The 15011-nt window shown below is 33.8% G+C and overlaps 1 protein-coding gene across 1 annotated transcript; it reads left to right on the forward strand.

The window, feature by feature from the left end:
- The first annotated feature begins 2850 nt into the window (after nucleotides 1–2850).
- Nucleotides 2851–12774, forward strand: LOC128557577 (uncharacterized). Its single transcript, XM_053545073.1, has 5 exons — nucleotides 2851–3956; nucleotides 4307–4421; nucleotides 6668–6936; nucleotides 8127–8991; nucleotides 9811–12774. Exon 5 carries the CDS (start codon nucleotides 9880–9882, stop codon nucleotides 11311–11313), a length of 1434 nt encoding a protein of 477 aa, XP_053401048.1. The 5' UTR covers nucleotides 2851–3956; nucleotides 4307–4421; nucleotides 6668–6936; nucleotides 8127–8991; nucleotides 9811–9879; the 3' UTR covers nucleotides 11314–12774.
- Nucleotides 12775–15011: the final 2237 nt, after the last annotated feature.

Raw genomic sequence — 15011 nt, forward strand, 5'->3', positions numbered from 1 at the left:
GTGCGAAGGAAGGCACGCCCATTTTTGTGTCATAGACTTTGGGTTTTTTTCTTTTCATTGATAAAACTTCTTCATTTTAATTTTGTGGACATAAAATGCTGCCCTTTTCAATATATATCAGGTGGATAAAGTTCTGGTCGTGACATAGAAAAGAGACCGGTTAGTGAGTCGCCAGATAGGCACAAAGAAATGATTAAGTAAGTAACAAGAGCTGTCTGATGACAGCGCGCTCGACTATTCGAAGAATTGATTGAAGAATGGGGTCAAAATATTTCCACGGATATTCAGACAAAAGAAATAAATAGATTAGACAGACAATGTTCCTGTATTACTTTTATTTCGATAAGTCTTGCACTAAATGGCAATATATGAGCCAATTTCAAAGTCCAAAAAGGGCCATAATTCAGTCAAAATAGTTATGTACTCTTGCCTACAGATGGAAATCATAATGATAAACAAGTGTTCAAAGTTTAAAAGCCATATGTCAAATAGTTTTGACAAAACATGGACTTGTATGAAAACAGAACCAATTTCAAAGTCCAAAAAGGGCCATAATTCAGCCAAAATAGATGACAGAGTAATGTTCTCTTTCCTACAGATAGAGACTATTATACTAAACAAGTGATAAAAGTTTCAAAGCCATATGTCAATCACTTTACATAAAATATGAACTGGTACGAAAAACTTAACCAAGATTTCTAAGACTTTGTCTAAATATGAACTGGTACGAAATATTAACCCAGATTTTTAAGTCAAAAAGGGCCATAATTCAGCCAAAATCCTTGATAGAGTTATGTGCTCTTGCCTATAACTGGACATGGTGATGGTAAACAAGTGTTGAAAGTTTCAAAACTTTATCTCAAAAGACTTTGTCTAAATATGAAGTGGTACGAAAAACTTAACCAAGATTTCTAAGTCGAAAGGTGCCATAATTCAGCCAAAATCCTTGATGGGGTTATGTGCTCTTGCCTATAACTGGCCATGATGATGGTAAACAAGTGTTGAAAGTTTCAAAGCTTTATTTCAAAAGACTTTGTCAAAATGTGGACTTGGTACGAAAAACTTAACCAAGGTGTGACGCCGACGCCGACGCCGTGGTGAGTAGGATAGCTCTACTTATTCTTCGAATAGTCGAGCTAAAAAGGATAAACTAAATAAAGTATGAAAGGTGTTTCAGTAACAAACATTTGTCAGATTTCTGTTGAAAGCGATTGTACAACGTATATAGCTCTACAAGTAAAACTTTGCATACATGAATGCGGCAAAAATCCCACAGTTAGTACGCGGATCCACAAAACGAATTTCTAATACGTAAGAGCACCTGAGTTAATTTCGCGAAAAAGTTTAGCTAGGTCTATTATTTTAAATGCTTCTTTTTGCCGTTGATGTGTCTATATAGTCGGCTTTTTCATCTAATATCATAAGTGTATATGACTAATTCATAGATCAATTCACAACTGTTCTTAATTTTACAGAAATCGAAGTAAAGATAATTAAGTTCGTTATGTCGTGCCGAAATTGTTTGACTGAACTAAGTACTGCAGACAAATACAACTAGCCAATTTAACTATAAATGCATTTTTATGGAAAAAACTCAACAATATATTAAGCAATAGTACGATTACTTTAGTTCACGTCATAGCGGCATTCATAGCGTTAAACGTCATAGTGTGAGCTCTGAAGGACGCAAATAAACGCAGATAAAACATTGGAGAACTTCCCCAAAGATCTGATAATTATATCTCGAACAGTGATTTGCTTTTGGTATTCAGCTGCAAAGAAATTACATCACAAGGGCGCAGCAAACGACAAATCACAGTTTGGGCATATATAAGATATTTTTCTTTCTATAACAACGGTATCAACCACGTTTGTTTTTCTGTCTTACTGAGTTCTGCTGTTGCGAGATTAACGTTCTTACTTATAATGTTGAGACTTAGTACTTTTGTGTATTGTCACCAAATCAATTCTGAAAAATAGGCATCCTTTTGCCTTTTATAACACTTCTTACATGTACATATCATCTATGATTTGTAATAGGTTCATGAGTGCTTCCTTGTCTCGTATGCTGTAACCGTGTAATTAACGACTGCCTGATCTTGATACTATGCACTTTACTTTTTTCCTTATTATGCACTGGCCTATTTTTACATGTATATGGCAACGATTTATTTCAAAGGATATGATGCCGTCTTAAAACACATTGAAGAAACAATGCTCTTTGCTAATATCTAATTATGTTCTGTTGGAACTGCTGTAATGACTAATAAACATAGTCGGTTGTAAAAGCTCATTTATATTAAGAGCTTTATATGTCTTGCCGACTTAAATAAATCTTATCTGATATGGTGTTTCAACATAAGATTAAACATAGTGAAGCTGTTTTAATTCTACGTGTTTCTCTTAAAAGAAAACGTCTGTTCCTTTCTGTTCTTATCCTCACAGAAAGTGAAGAAGCCCCATTTTCACTATCTGATAATTAAATTCCTGTGTACATGGGATAAAACTTGTTATTAAGACAAAATTTGAGATAAAATACAAGATATACTTTGCAGTAGACGTACAATAAATAGATGAAAATGAAAGTCTGATCTCATTTTATGATAGATAGATCTATAGTCTAAGTGTAATATATAAATATACAATATAAATGTGATATTTTTTGTTTTTGTTATTGTTGTTGTTTTAATTTAGCTCCGACTTTCTACATTATTTCAGATATTTAACGGCGGATGGTTAACCTAACCAATGTTCATTGGTTCTGTACCTGTTCTTCGCAAGTACCTGTCATCTCCACAACAAGAATCAGAGGTGGTGGACGAATGATTTCAGACAAAATGTCTTTTATCAAATCGTCACTGAGCCCGTTAACATCCACCCCGAACGAGAAACAAACTCACGACCTGCGATCCGTAGAATTGCGACCACCTAAATCTGATTAAATGTCTTATTTCAGAGCAAAAAATACATGTTCCATTGTGTTTAATTTAAGACATATTATTTGGAGCGCTCGAGATAATCTAATAAAAGAAAATAAGTGTGTCTAGTGTGCATACAACCTCATAAACCTCCCGCCCGCTTAGTTCAGTAGGTAGAACGTTTGTCTACGGATCGCGGGATTGTGAGTTCGATCCTCGGGCGGGGCGTATGTTCTCCATTACGATTTGATAAACGACATTGTGTCTGAAATCATTCTTCCTCCACCTCTGATTCATGTGGGGAAGTTGGTAGTTGTTTGCGGAGAACAGGTTTGTACTGGTACAGACTCCAGGAACACTGGTTAGGTTAACTACCCGCCGTTACATGACTGAAATACTCTTGAAAAACGAGGTTAAATCCAACACAAACAAAATGAAACCTCATAAACCTATTGTTAGCTAGTTTTGAAAATACACATGTAGCTTCATTGGATATGTGCATTGGGGTTTCTCACAGGAAAAACATACTTGTAGTCTAATATCTAATAAATATGATGGGGTATTTTCATTAGTTTTCAAAAGTATAAAGCGTTTTGCAATAGTGGAAAACATGTAACAAATTACATATATAAAGTCTGTGCGAGACAAATTCGCATCTTCGTACGATTGTCGCATTTTTTAAAAGCTCTGTTATGAAACACTTTTATTGCGAATTTGGTACTAGTCTAGCAAAACAAAAACATATCGAGCACACAACAGTATCTTTGTTATTTGCCGAATTTTCTAAATATGTTTTAAAAGTGAAAAATAAGGATTTAGTCAAATTTTACATTATAAAAAATGACTGTCACAAGGCAGTATTTCCTTGTTGTGTTAACCAATCTACGCCCCTTATACTTGTTTATCCATATTGCTAAAATAAGCACATATGATTATTCGTCTTTAACTAAAAATAGATTGGTATTTCCAAATTTAAAAATCAATTTCGAAATTTGTATTTTGGGTTAGTTTAAATCATGAAACAAGGATATTAGCAAGGTAAAAATGATTTTTTTTAATTTTTTCATCTTGAATACTCTATTAAATGTTTTAAAAAGCTTTTTTTTATAAATTTAAATTATTCCAGAAGTTCTAGATTCTACATGTACCTTGGTTTGTTATAGAAAAATAAATTCAACTTGTTCTCAAAACCCATTGATGTATGAGTAATAATAGTTTCACCAAGCCTTTAAATTAGACAATATATATATTTGTGGGATTTATATTCTATATGATAATTTCAAAACTTGTATTTATCGCATAATGTTACGTTTATGAAAATAATAAAATATTGTTGAATGTATTTATACAATACTTGTTGTAGATGCTTGATTTTTATCATTATACAGATGAGTGGCTATCGAATATATCAACATGTGTTTCCCTCCTGGGAGGTCTATCCACGTGTACATTATTTTCAGAAACGATTTAAAGATCTACTTGAAAGATTTTTGCGAATAACAGGTTTGTTTTTATCATAAGTATTTAAGACATGTTCCAACTGTTGTCATAGTTAAGTTTCAGTCTAGATAGAACACCTTATCGCCATATAGGACACATATGTTCTTTAATCTGATTAAAACAGTTGACCGCGACATAGGACACAATAGTTTTGAAAAACCGAATCTGTTTCATTGCTCGTTCCTAGTGAAAAGAATCTATTAAATTTTGTGAAAGAAATGGTATTGATAATTGAAAACTAATCAAAATGTAGGGATATATATAGTCATAATTATATGGACAACCTGATCCCTAGCTCTTGGCACGTATGTAATTTTTGATGTCTTGCCGAGTGGTCATGCAGTTGCTGTGAAAGGCGGTCATATATTGACCATCAAATCTAAATTTATCGTTTTTGAGCAAATATATCTACTTGGGGAAAACTGACCACGCCTTCTGATGGCCACCATTAAGATAGATGATAAAATCATATCTAATCCTGACCACTGATTAATGATTAATTTCATAAAAAATAAAAGATAAAAACAAGTCATCTGTAAAATCATACTGTATTGACTTTGACGAGTTTACATGTAATGGTAAACATCAGTATTTAATATTTGAACGTGTAGCAATTGATATCATCGAAAATGATAAATCAGTATTGTTCAAGGTAGATGGCTAATTGTGTAGTGCATATTTTATATCAGCTTTCAAAAAGATGACTAACTCTTCATTCCCAAGAGTGTATGATTGAGATAAAACCTCTTAAATCCCATCATACTTTTAATTCTGATAAAGCATAGGTCCGAGGATAGAAAATACATATTAATTTAATGTATAAGAAAGTAGAACTTTACTTACACTGTCAGAGCCATTAGAGCTAGGAGGGTGGGAAGGGTTTGGGGCGGGGCGGTTAAACAAAGACATTGGGTTTAAAACTACTTTTTTCACTGTCAACCCTGTGACAAATTTATATCTTAGAAAACAATTACTGCAAATAGAAGATAACAACAGACCAATATACAAAAACATGTAGCTGCCTCATTAAAACAAATCATCATGACCCTTTAACACTTACTGAATCACTAAAACATTCTTTTTTTGCAATTACTAACTTACACAATAGATAAAGACTGTTTAAGAGTTTTATGTAGGTAGAAGAAAAGAATTTTGTAAACCGACATTTATAGTTATCAATATTAGTTAGCTATTGAATGTGATCTGATATCCACCGGCAATAAGTCAGCTTGAGTTTATGCCAGTGACTATCGGATCATACTCTAAGATAATAAACCAACAGGTGTTTTATCATGACTCTGATTTATTCAATTTATCAATGATAATAATTGATATATTCCTAGTAGACAGCTGATTATATCTGTTTCATATGAAAGGCAATGAATTGCGATGATGATGATGATGATGATTGAATGGATACTGATAAATTAAAGGCTGTATAGGAACGCATGCTGATAATGTTGTTGAGTGAATAATAATGATAGTAATAATTATGATAATTTAAATAACAGATCGTTAAAATTATTAGGATGAATGACATAAATGTTGCTGATAAATGACGATGACGGAGATTAACATTAATGATAATGATAATGATAAATATGAATGATGAGTGATGATAATGTTGATAATGAATTATAAAAATGGTGACGACTTAGGATGAAAATAAATAATATATTGAAAGTTAATTAAAATATAGCAGATGAACGATGACGATGATTATGATGATGATGGTAATGATGGTGAGTGATAGTTATAATGGTGAACATAGTTGCTTATGATTAATGTAATGTTAATGTTGAATGATTTGTGACGAGAATGATTTATGACTTATGTTGTTGAGGACGAGGAGGATGTTGACGGTGATGAACGTGATGATGTTGTTGATAATGAATTTGAATAAAATTCATAATGATAAATAGGATGAATTGTGATTATGTTTATTAATAAATGATTACATTACATTGATGAATGGTAATTGGTTCCGTATCAATCTGCGCTGGAGAAATGTAGTTTATTAGAAAATATGATTTCATCACTGGTTAATGATAATTTTGCATTGATCATATTGACGAATGCATTACAGCAAGGGCATATATGAATAGAGGGTAGGGCTAAACTAATTTTAATATTGTCGAACTGTTGCTTTTTTGTTGTTGTTTTTTTTATTTCGTCCAAGAAACATTGAAGTGTGCACATAGAATTTATGACAGATTACTAAGGGTATTAAAATATTCTTTTACTTCAAGGAGCACTGCCGGAAAGTTTCAGAGAAAAAAATGTCGAAATTGTTCTAGAAAAGATCAAGTGTGATTTTGATGGTGGTCTACAACATACAGTGATAGGAAAAGAAGATATCGACGACAAAAACTTGGTGATTTCTGCTGCTGTGGATACAGAACAACATAAACATGGTTCTTCTCCTGAAATCCAGAATTTCCAGGAACGCGATGATGCAAAGTTGAACGTTGTTGTTTGTCACATCGATCCCGAAAGTCTTGGCGAGAAGGCTATTAAGGTAAACCACATGTATTTCAAAATAAGTGCCTTCGACCTAAATCAAAGCTTTGCGTAATATGCACCTTTCCTTTAATATTAATTTTGCGTTAAACACATCGCACCATCTTAAAATGTTCTTGAAAAGTGTCTTCAAGTAACATTTATTCCGCATCAGATTCCGAAATTTTTCCAAAGTCGGTGTTATCAAAATCGTACCAGACAGAGTTTGCCGATAGTTGAAAGGTAGAAAATGTCAATTTTATGTTCGTGCAGGAAGATTCTAACTATAAGTTTTATACTTTAGTACATAAGGCAATTGATAACACATTTGTCCTCCCGTAAAGTATTTACTGTATATAAATTCGAAGTCTGTTCGTTCATCCGTCTTCCCGTAGACCGCTCACTTTCTGCTTAATAACTAGTTAACGGTTTTACAAACGAGAAGGTTCGCTTTTGCAAAAAACAAATATGTCCTAAAACTGCAAATGTCTAAATGCAGTAAATTCCGAGGTTTCATTCATCAAGAAATATTTCTTTATCAAACTGAATGCAGTTTTTACAATTTATTCATTTTCGAAGAAAATATCTGACATAAATGATAAGTTAGCATTACGGGTATTTAAAACCTTCAGTTTTTCGCTATCTTTTAAAATAAATCTGAAATTTCAATATGAGCACAGCAGTCGACCACTACCAAAACTGACCATAAATTCTGTAAAAAAGAAAAAGCTGAACCGATGCCTTAAACATTTTTGTGGTCCTTGACTGTGCTCACTACTAAAATACTTTTATGTGACCCCAAAACGGCAAATATTGCCCATTTTCTCAAAAATATGTGATTTCAGCAGTATTCAGTGAAATATTTAAACAATGTATATATCTTTTTCCAGATATCATCAACTTTTCCAAATTGTGTAGGCCATATAAGGCTTAAGTAAACCTTGTCCTTTAGAACATTCGGTATTGTAGCCAATAGGTTCTGTATCTTTTTGATGGTAATTAACTTCGAAGAAAATATCTTTTTAAATATAATGTCGGATATAACCTTGCTGGATTGACAGGCAGTGACTGAAAGGTAATGTACACCCTGAAATATTTAGATAAAGTCTGTAAATTGATTTTCTGTAAGCATTGAAATCAACCAAGCTAAGCTAAAACAGATATGAAATATAACGTAAAAGTTTAAGAAATGTTTTTTTTTTATTTTAGGATACCACAGTAGTGATGGACTTGGCACATCAGGTTTCTAATCCACGTTCAATTTTACTCAAGTGTGACCCAAAACATATATGCCCGGAGGTTGCAATAACCAATTTCAAGAATGATATAATTGCATATCGACAACAGAGTTTACAACAAGAAGATATACTCATCGGATCTACAGCTAGCGAGCTGCAAAAACGAATATCAGATAAACTTGAAGAAAACATTACTGATGGGTTTTCGAAGATCAGTTCAAGTTTACAGCGGTTCGAACCAGACGGCAACGTATGCAATGAAATCACTGGGGAAATAATAGAATCGGAGGAAGTTGGGAATAAAATGCGTGATTTTCTATTGAACATTTACAGCTTGAAAGACCTGATAGGTGTGACAAATGAGACAAAAGTTATGAATAAGACATTTGTCGACCGCGTTCTTCATCGCTTATGTCATGAGATCAGATGTGCAGCAGTTCCTCCATTAGCAAGGAAATACAATCAAAAAGTATGGATTTGTAACTCATTACTGCATGAAATAGAGTTTGAGGAAACTTTGGTTAGCTCTGTATCCAAGAATACTAAATACCACTTGAGTAAGATCGAGAATGCTCTTGAGTCCCTTTCTCCTGGCAAAAAGACAACCCGCAAGTTTCTTTTCGTCCAGTACTTACTGAGGACGGACATGAAAAAGACGTTTGAAGAAACCGAAAAGAAATTTTCGGGTATGCAGCGAATTTCTGTGGTTATGAAAAGGTTGCTTTTTGAGACAAATGGTTATTTAAAGCAGACGAATTTTTAGGACTTGCAGCTGCTGTGCGAAATGAGACGGTCTTTGCAACAATCAGTAGCGGTCTGAGACAAGACCTTTTGTCGTAAGTAGACTTTTTGCTAAAATAATGTAAGTATACAAAATGGATTCGGCAATTTAATAAAGATAACGTAAACTAGAGCTGTACAACAATACCTTAGATAAGCTCGGTTAAACTGATATTGTCTTGATTATATAAATTTGATGCAAACATTAATTAAAAAGCAAGCTTTAAGATACTTTATATATCTCTTTTGTCATGGTAACTTAACCTAAAGATACGACAGGTTACCATGTTACGTGTTAGATATTTTGCTCATTTTGTATTCCATTTATGACGTAAAAATGTGGGGCTAAAGCTGTAGGTGTTTATAGATAAGAGTAAATGAGTTACAATGGAAACACGAGCTCTGCTCTAAGACATGTGTCAATTAAGCTTTCATAAGAAGGTTGGTTAAAATATACATATAAAATCATCATTTATGCAACCTTCTACGATTAAGAATAAAACCAAAATAAGCATATTTCCTTCTTCTTTGAATATGAAAAATAAAATGTATTATTTTTGTATTTGATTGGACAGATATAAAACAAACATGAGATTTTGGTTCAATAAATTTGAATCTGTCCTGGTGATATAGTATACTGCATCCGTCATGGGTTAAATTGCTCTTACATATTGTGAAGATAGACTCTCTGTGATATATTTGCATACAACATGTAACTTTGCATTTTGTTATAATGTCTTAATGGAAAGATTCAGACCATATACCTTATTTAATTCAAACCAAAGAAGTATACCATTTATGATAATTATTCCTTGACGTGCAATTAAAGCATAGAAAATGTACTTTATTAAAAAGATCTATATTTTGGATTTCAGTATAAAGGGTGTTTATGGGCTTGGAACAATATATATGGCAAACTAGAGGTTCATCTTGACCAAAATCAAATGACAGATGTAGCTGAAAATTTTGATCAGACAAGGAGCAAGGACGGAAGCTCAGAACTAACAAAAACAGGTGAATTACATGATAGCTCCAACAACGAAGAAAAGATAAAAATGAAATCGAACGACCATGATGATGATACCAACAAGAAAAATGACAGAGAAACAAAAGGGGAAAAACAAATACAACAAAACACGAGAGGTGAAATAGCGGAACAGTTAAAGAAACACAATTTCTATCATCCTTACACAGTTAAGTTTGTAATGAAGAAATCAGAAGCCATGAATGGCTATTTTGAACCTGGAAATGGACTGAGTAGTCCAACAAACAGCAAAGATAAGGAATGCAAATGGGGTACGATAGGCGGATATGTTGCGTCTGCAGATGGGAAGTTGTTTGGCCTTACATGTTATCATGTAATTGGTGACGATGGAAAAGTGTACGTGAATCATGGGAAAAAGTTACTTGGTACATACAGAAAGGATATCGACACACGATTTATTGACATAGCTGCTGTAGAGGTTAATGCGTCCAAAGAGTGCAAGAACTATCTGGAAAGAAATATGACACGCGTATCAAAAGTGCAGTTATCATTAGAAAACCCAAATGAATTAGTTGGACGATACGTACACAAATTTGGAGCCGTTACAGGCGTGACTGAAGGTATAATAATAACTGCAGACTACACTTTTCGTGACAAGGGCGACAAGGACTCTCTCAACTATGTCGTTGTTATTGACCCTTTAGCGTCAGGGGAAGAGCCCGAGATCTCTTTGAATGTGTTTACACCTTTACAGAGACCTGCCACACAGTCGTCAATAACCACAAGTCCGATATCAGGAACCATGAGTAAGACGGTCAAAAAATCGTCAGAAACAGAAAAATATACACCCACACAATCGTCAAGAACCGCAAAAAAGACAGATACACAATCGTCAGACAGTACAAGTAAGAAAACCGCACAATCGTCAGACAATGCAAGTCTAACAGCCAAACAGCAGTCAGGAACCGAAAGTCAAATAGACAAGCAGTCGTCAAGAACTCCAAGCCAGACATTCAGCCAATGTTTAGGTACTGCAAGCAAGACGGATGGGCTGTCGCCAGCGTGCCATAGTGATAACTTACAAAAAGATTGCCATAAAAAACGACCGAGTACACTTACAATTAACAATCCAACAGTGTATGTTAGAGACATATATGGTGATGTGGATTCGTTTGAAAGGAACCGTTGTTCAGGATTATTTTCCAAAGAGGGAGATAGTGGTGCCATAATTTGTACTCTAGATCCGTCGAATGGACTTACATGTTTAGCAGTATCAGTGCTGAGTGGAGGAGGTTTAGAGATATGCGGCGATCAAAGTAAAAAGACTGTGTCACTGATGTTAGGTCAAGGACTACAGCATATAAGTACAAATTGCAGTATAGAATTTATATAGTGCATAATGAAAACGAATGAGAGCGAGGGAAGGGGTGTGTTTTACGCCGGAAAAAATATAACGGATTCTGAAGACAATGTTCAAAATAGCATTTCTGTTTCAGAGTTTACAGATGTTAGAATCAAATATGCATGGCATTTTATGGCATTTTATTTTGGTCGTTTATCTGTCTTACCGTTTGGTCATATATATGCAGGTCATTTTATTTAGTTTCAATATAAAACGCGGGGTTTAAATTACAGCAATTGGCATAAAATGTTTGCGATATTTTTCATGAAACATAGTTTAAAAGGGGGTACTTGGTAGATACCGTAAGGGTATTGGCACCGGATTTATTGAAATAGTTGCTGTAGAAGTTATCGTGTTTCAAGAGTTTCTCCACAGAAATAGAACATGCATATCAAAAGTACATTTATCAGAAACCCAGTTTGAATAAGAAGGGCGATACGTCCACAACTTTGGGGCCGCTACTGGAATGAATGAAGATAAAATATAAACTGCAGAGTGCACTTTTCGTGACTCCCTTCATTATGTCGACATTTACCTCTTAACGACAGCAGAAGAACCCAAAAGCTGTTTAAATGCTGAATTACACCTTAGAAAGAACTAGAATCTAGAATTCGTGCAATTACACATAAGTAAAATAGTCGCACTGTCTTCTGACGGGATAAGTCCGGTGAGAAACCTGAGGACAAATAGCTACACAGAAAGGACGACATGCGTGTCATTTTATTTTAGTATGTGGCTCAGACTTAAAATACAGGTACATACTGTTGTAACTCTGCAAGAGTACAAACTTTATTTCCACAAATCTGCCGGACAGATATTGTTTCATATGAACATTATGCAGGCAATTTTTCATTATAGTTGTGTTAGAAATAATACAGTGATATCAAAAGCAAAAAGCATGCTCACGTACAAAAATTATTGAATGTTTTTTTTTCATTATTCATATTTCTGGCAATCCTGATTCATCATCCTTATATCGATGGTGTTATCCTTTGATTATTATGCTCTTAATCATATTTGAGCCCCGCCATGAGAAAACCAACATAGTGACTTTGCGACCAGCATGGATCCAGACCAGCCTGCGCATCCGCGCAGTCTGATCAGTATCCGTGCTGTTTGGTTTCAAAGCCTATTTTAATTAGAGAAACCATTAGCGAACAGCATGGATTCTGACCAGACTGCTCGGATGCGCAGGCTTGTCTGGGTCCATGCTGTTTGCAAAGCCACTTTGTTGGTAATCTCGTGGCGCGGTTCATTTCTGCTCATGCAACAAGAAATTGATTACTGGTCATTTTGTAAAGCTGTGAAAAGTTGAAATATTTACATTGTTTAGACTGTACGCACTTTTAAATCTTTTTGCTAGATTAACTATCCTATGTACATCCCTGTGTGAATGTTTGTACCTCATTATATGTTGTCATTTTTCCAGAAATAAATTGTTCTTCCAGTATCCGTCTGGACTGAGGCACATTTTTGCAACCACATTTAGAAATTTTAGCAAATAAAACCAAAGTCATGGGATCGGGAAGCTCCAAAATCATTCAGTTAAATCTGTAATCAACTAAATTAAAAGACAAAAACAGAAAAAAGTTATACTTTAACATCAGGTATGAATTATTTTAAAAATATTAATTTGAAGATAAAATTACTCCGTGGGAAAACTAAATGAACAGACGATCCCCATCTATGGCATTAATGATAACAAGGCAGTAATTCGTATACTGATTGCGTTTGCACTGTGGATAACCCGCAGTACTGTTGAACATGTGTGTTGCCGTGTCGGCAAAAGCGTCTTGACGGCTCTAAAAGGATTTTAATTTTCCCCAGTGTTGAAGAGCAGGGATGGAAATAGTGACCGTCCCTTTTTTTCAGTATGTTAAACTTGCTTATGTACTTATTTACTACTGCATTTTCTATCCAGATCCAAAGATAATTAGTATACATTATCAACATTGAATGGATATATATTCTGCCTAATTTTGAACTTCAGGCATAACAGCTATATTAAATTTTGCGTCTTGTGTCCTCAACTCCTCTTACAGTTTTTCATCTTATTAAAAAAATTAAAGATTGGTGTACTCTATTTACTGGAGTTGATATGGCGCTAGCATATTATCGGCAGCTTTTAGACTTTAAAAGGTATTTGTCATTAGTTATACCCTAGTTTGACTTTGTACGATTAATCTGTGTCACATTAACGTGTATTGCACTCCTACATTTTTGTCAAATTCAAATGAAACCTGGTATACATCATAACCATCAAGTTACGCATACTACTCCACCTAGAGCACAAAATTGACGCAATTTCGTGACATAGTTTGATTTTGTTACAAGCATAACTTCAAGCAACATAACGTAACATTAAGTTATATGAATATAAATTATGTAATATCTTTTACTGCCCCACTTCTGATTTTAGAAATGAACTACAAACAGACACTTATTCTCAAACAAACGTAACATAAGTAGCATTCATGTAACACTCCTGCTACATCTTTGTTACATCTATGTAACACTAATAATAGCGAGTAAGATAAGAAACAAAAAATGGCAAAGATGTTCCCCTTTGTGAAGAAAGCACCAAATTTGGCATGAAATTACTTTAAGTTATTCCAAATCCTACAAGAGGAGGAGACACGCTTTATCTGCCTTGGAACCTCCTTTTAAATCAATTTAAAAGGGGAGGTAAAAATGTCTAGAAAAAAAGTTTGTTTCTTTAACTTGAAATGTATCTATGTAGTCATGTTTCATATGATCAAAACATGGATAACATATCACTAGCATAGACAAACAACCGTTTGGTATTGACAAATATACAAAGTTTACTACAAAATACTCTTATTTCTCAAGTTACATACTAAAAAGGGAGGTAATCAGATTTTACTGTATGTTTAATTTCAAAACTGCATGTGAAAAGATGTTTCTTAGGAAGAAAGTATGAAAGTTTGTCTTTAAGTATTATAAAGTACATTGGATCAGAAATGGACTACATATACGATCTGTTGGCTTGAATAGACCAAAACATGAGGCACCAAAGGGGAACTACCTTTTATTTATATCAATTAAATATATGTACCGGTATAACAATTTCAAAAATGATTATTGATACCTAAACCAATTATAACCATTGACACAAATTTTATTCAATTACATTTTATACACATTCAATATACATAACTCAGGAAAATAATATGAGGTCCTTAAAAGGGAAATTGTTAAAAATCTACAGATTACAGATTTATTATGGAAATGTAGGTCATACAATTTGGTGTATCATTTTTAATTGATATTGTAGTTGGTTTGTTTGACTGAAGTACATGTCCCCCTTTTTTATTCAGCACTGACAATATTCTTTAAGAAAATTTAAAACAGTAAGCTACATTGTACATACATTTTAAACGGGTCTTGCCCTGTGCTGTAGCCATTTGAATTTGTCAATTTTATGTAGAATAAGGAAGGTCAGCTATTTAGTATGTTCATACCTTAATGTCTCTCCCCGGACATGGCTTCATATATAAATCATGTTAGAAATGTGAACATCAGTTAGTTTAGATGTTTTCATGCTATCTATTTCATTTAGGAACTAGAATTTTATCTGGCACCATTCACTGTCTTACAGCTTGATACCTTTGTTTATAATATGACCATGTATTGTTCCAAAAGTTTGAAGTCACAACATGTGGTGCACT

The sequence above is a fragment of the Mercenaria mercenaria genome, chromosome 6 (genome assembly GCF_021730395.1).
Source record: "Mercenaria mercenaria strain notata chromosome 6, MADL_Memer_1, whole genome shotgun sequence".
In the NCBI taxonomy this organism is placed as follows: Eukaryota; Metazoa; Mollusca; class Bivalvia; order Venerida; family Veneridae; genus Mercenaria; species Mercenaria mercenaria.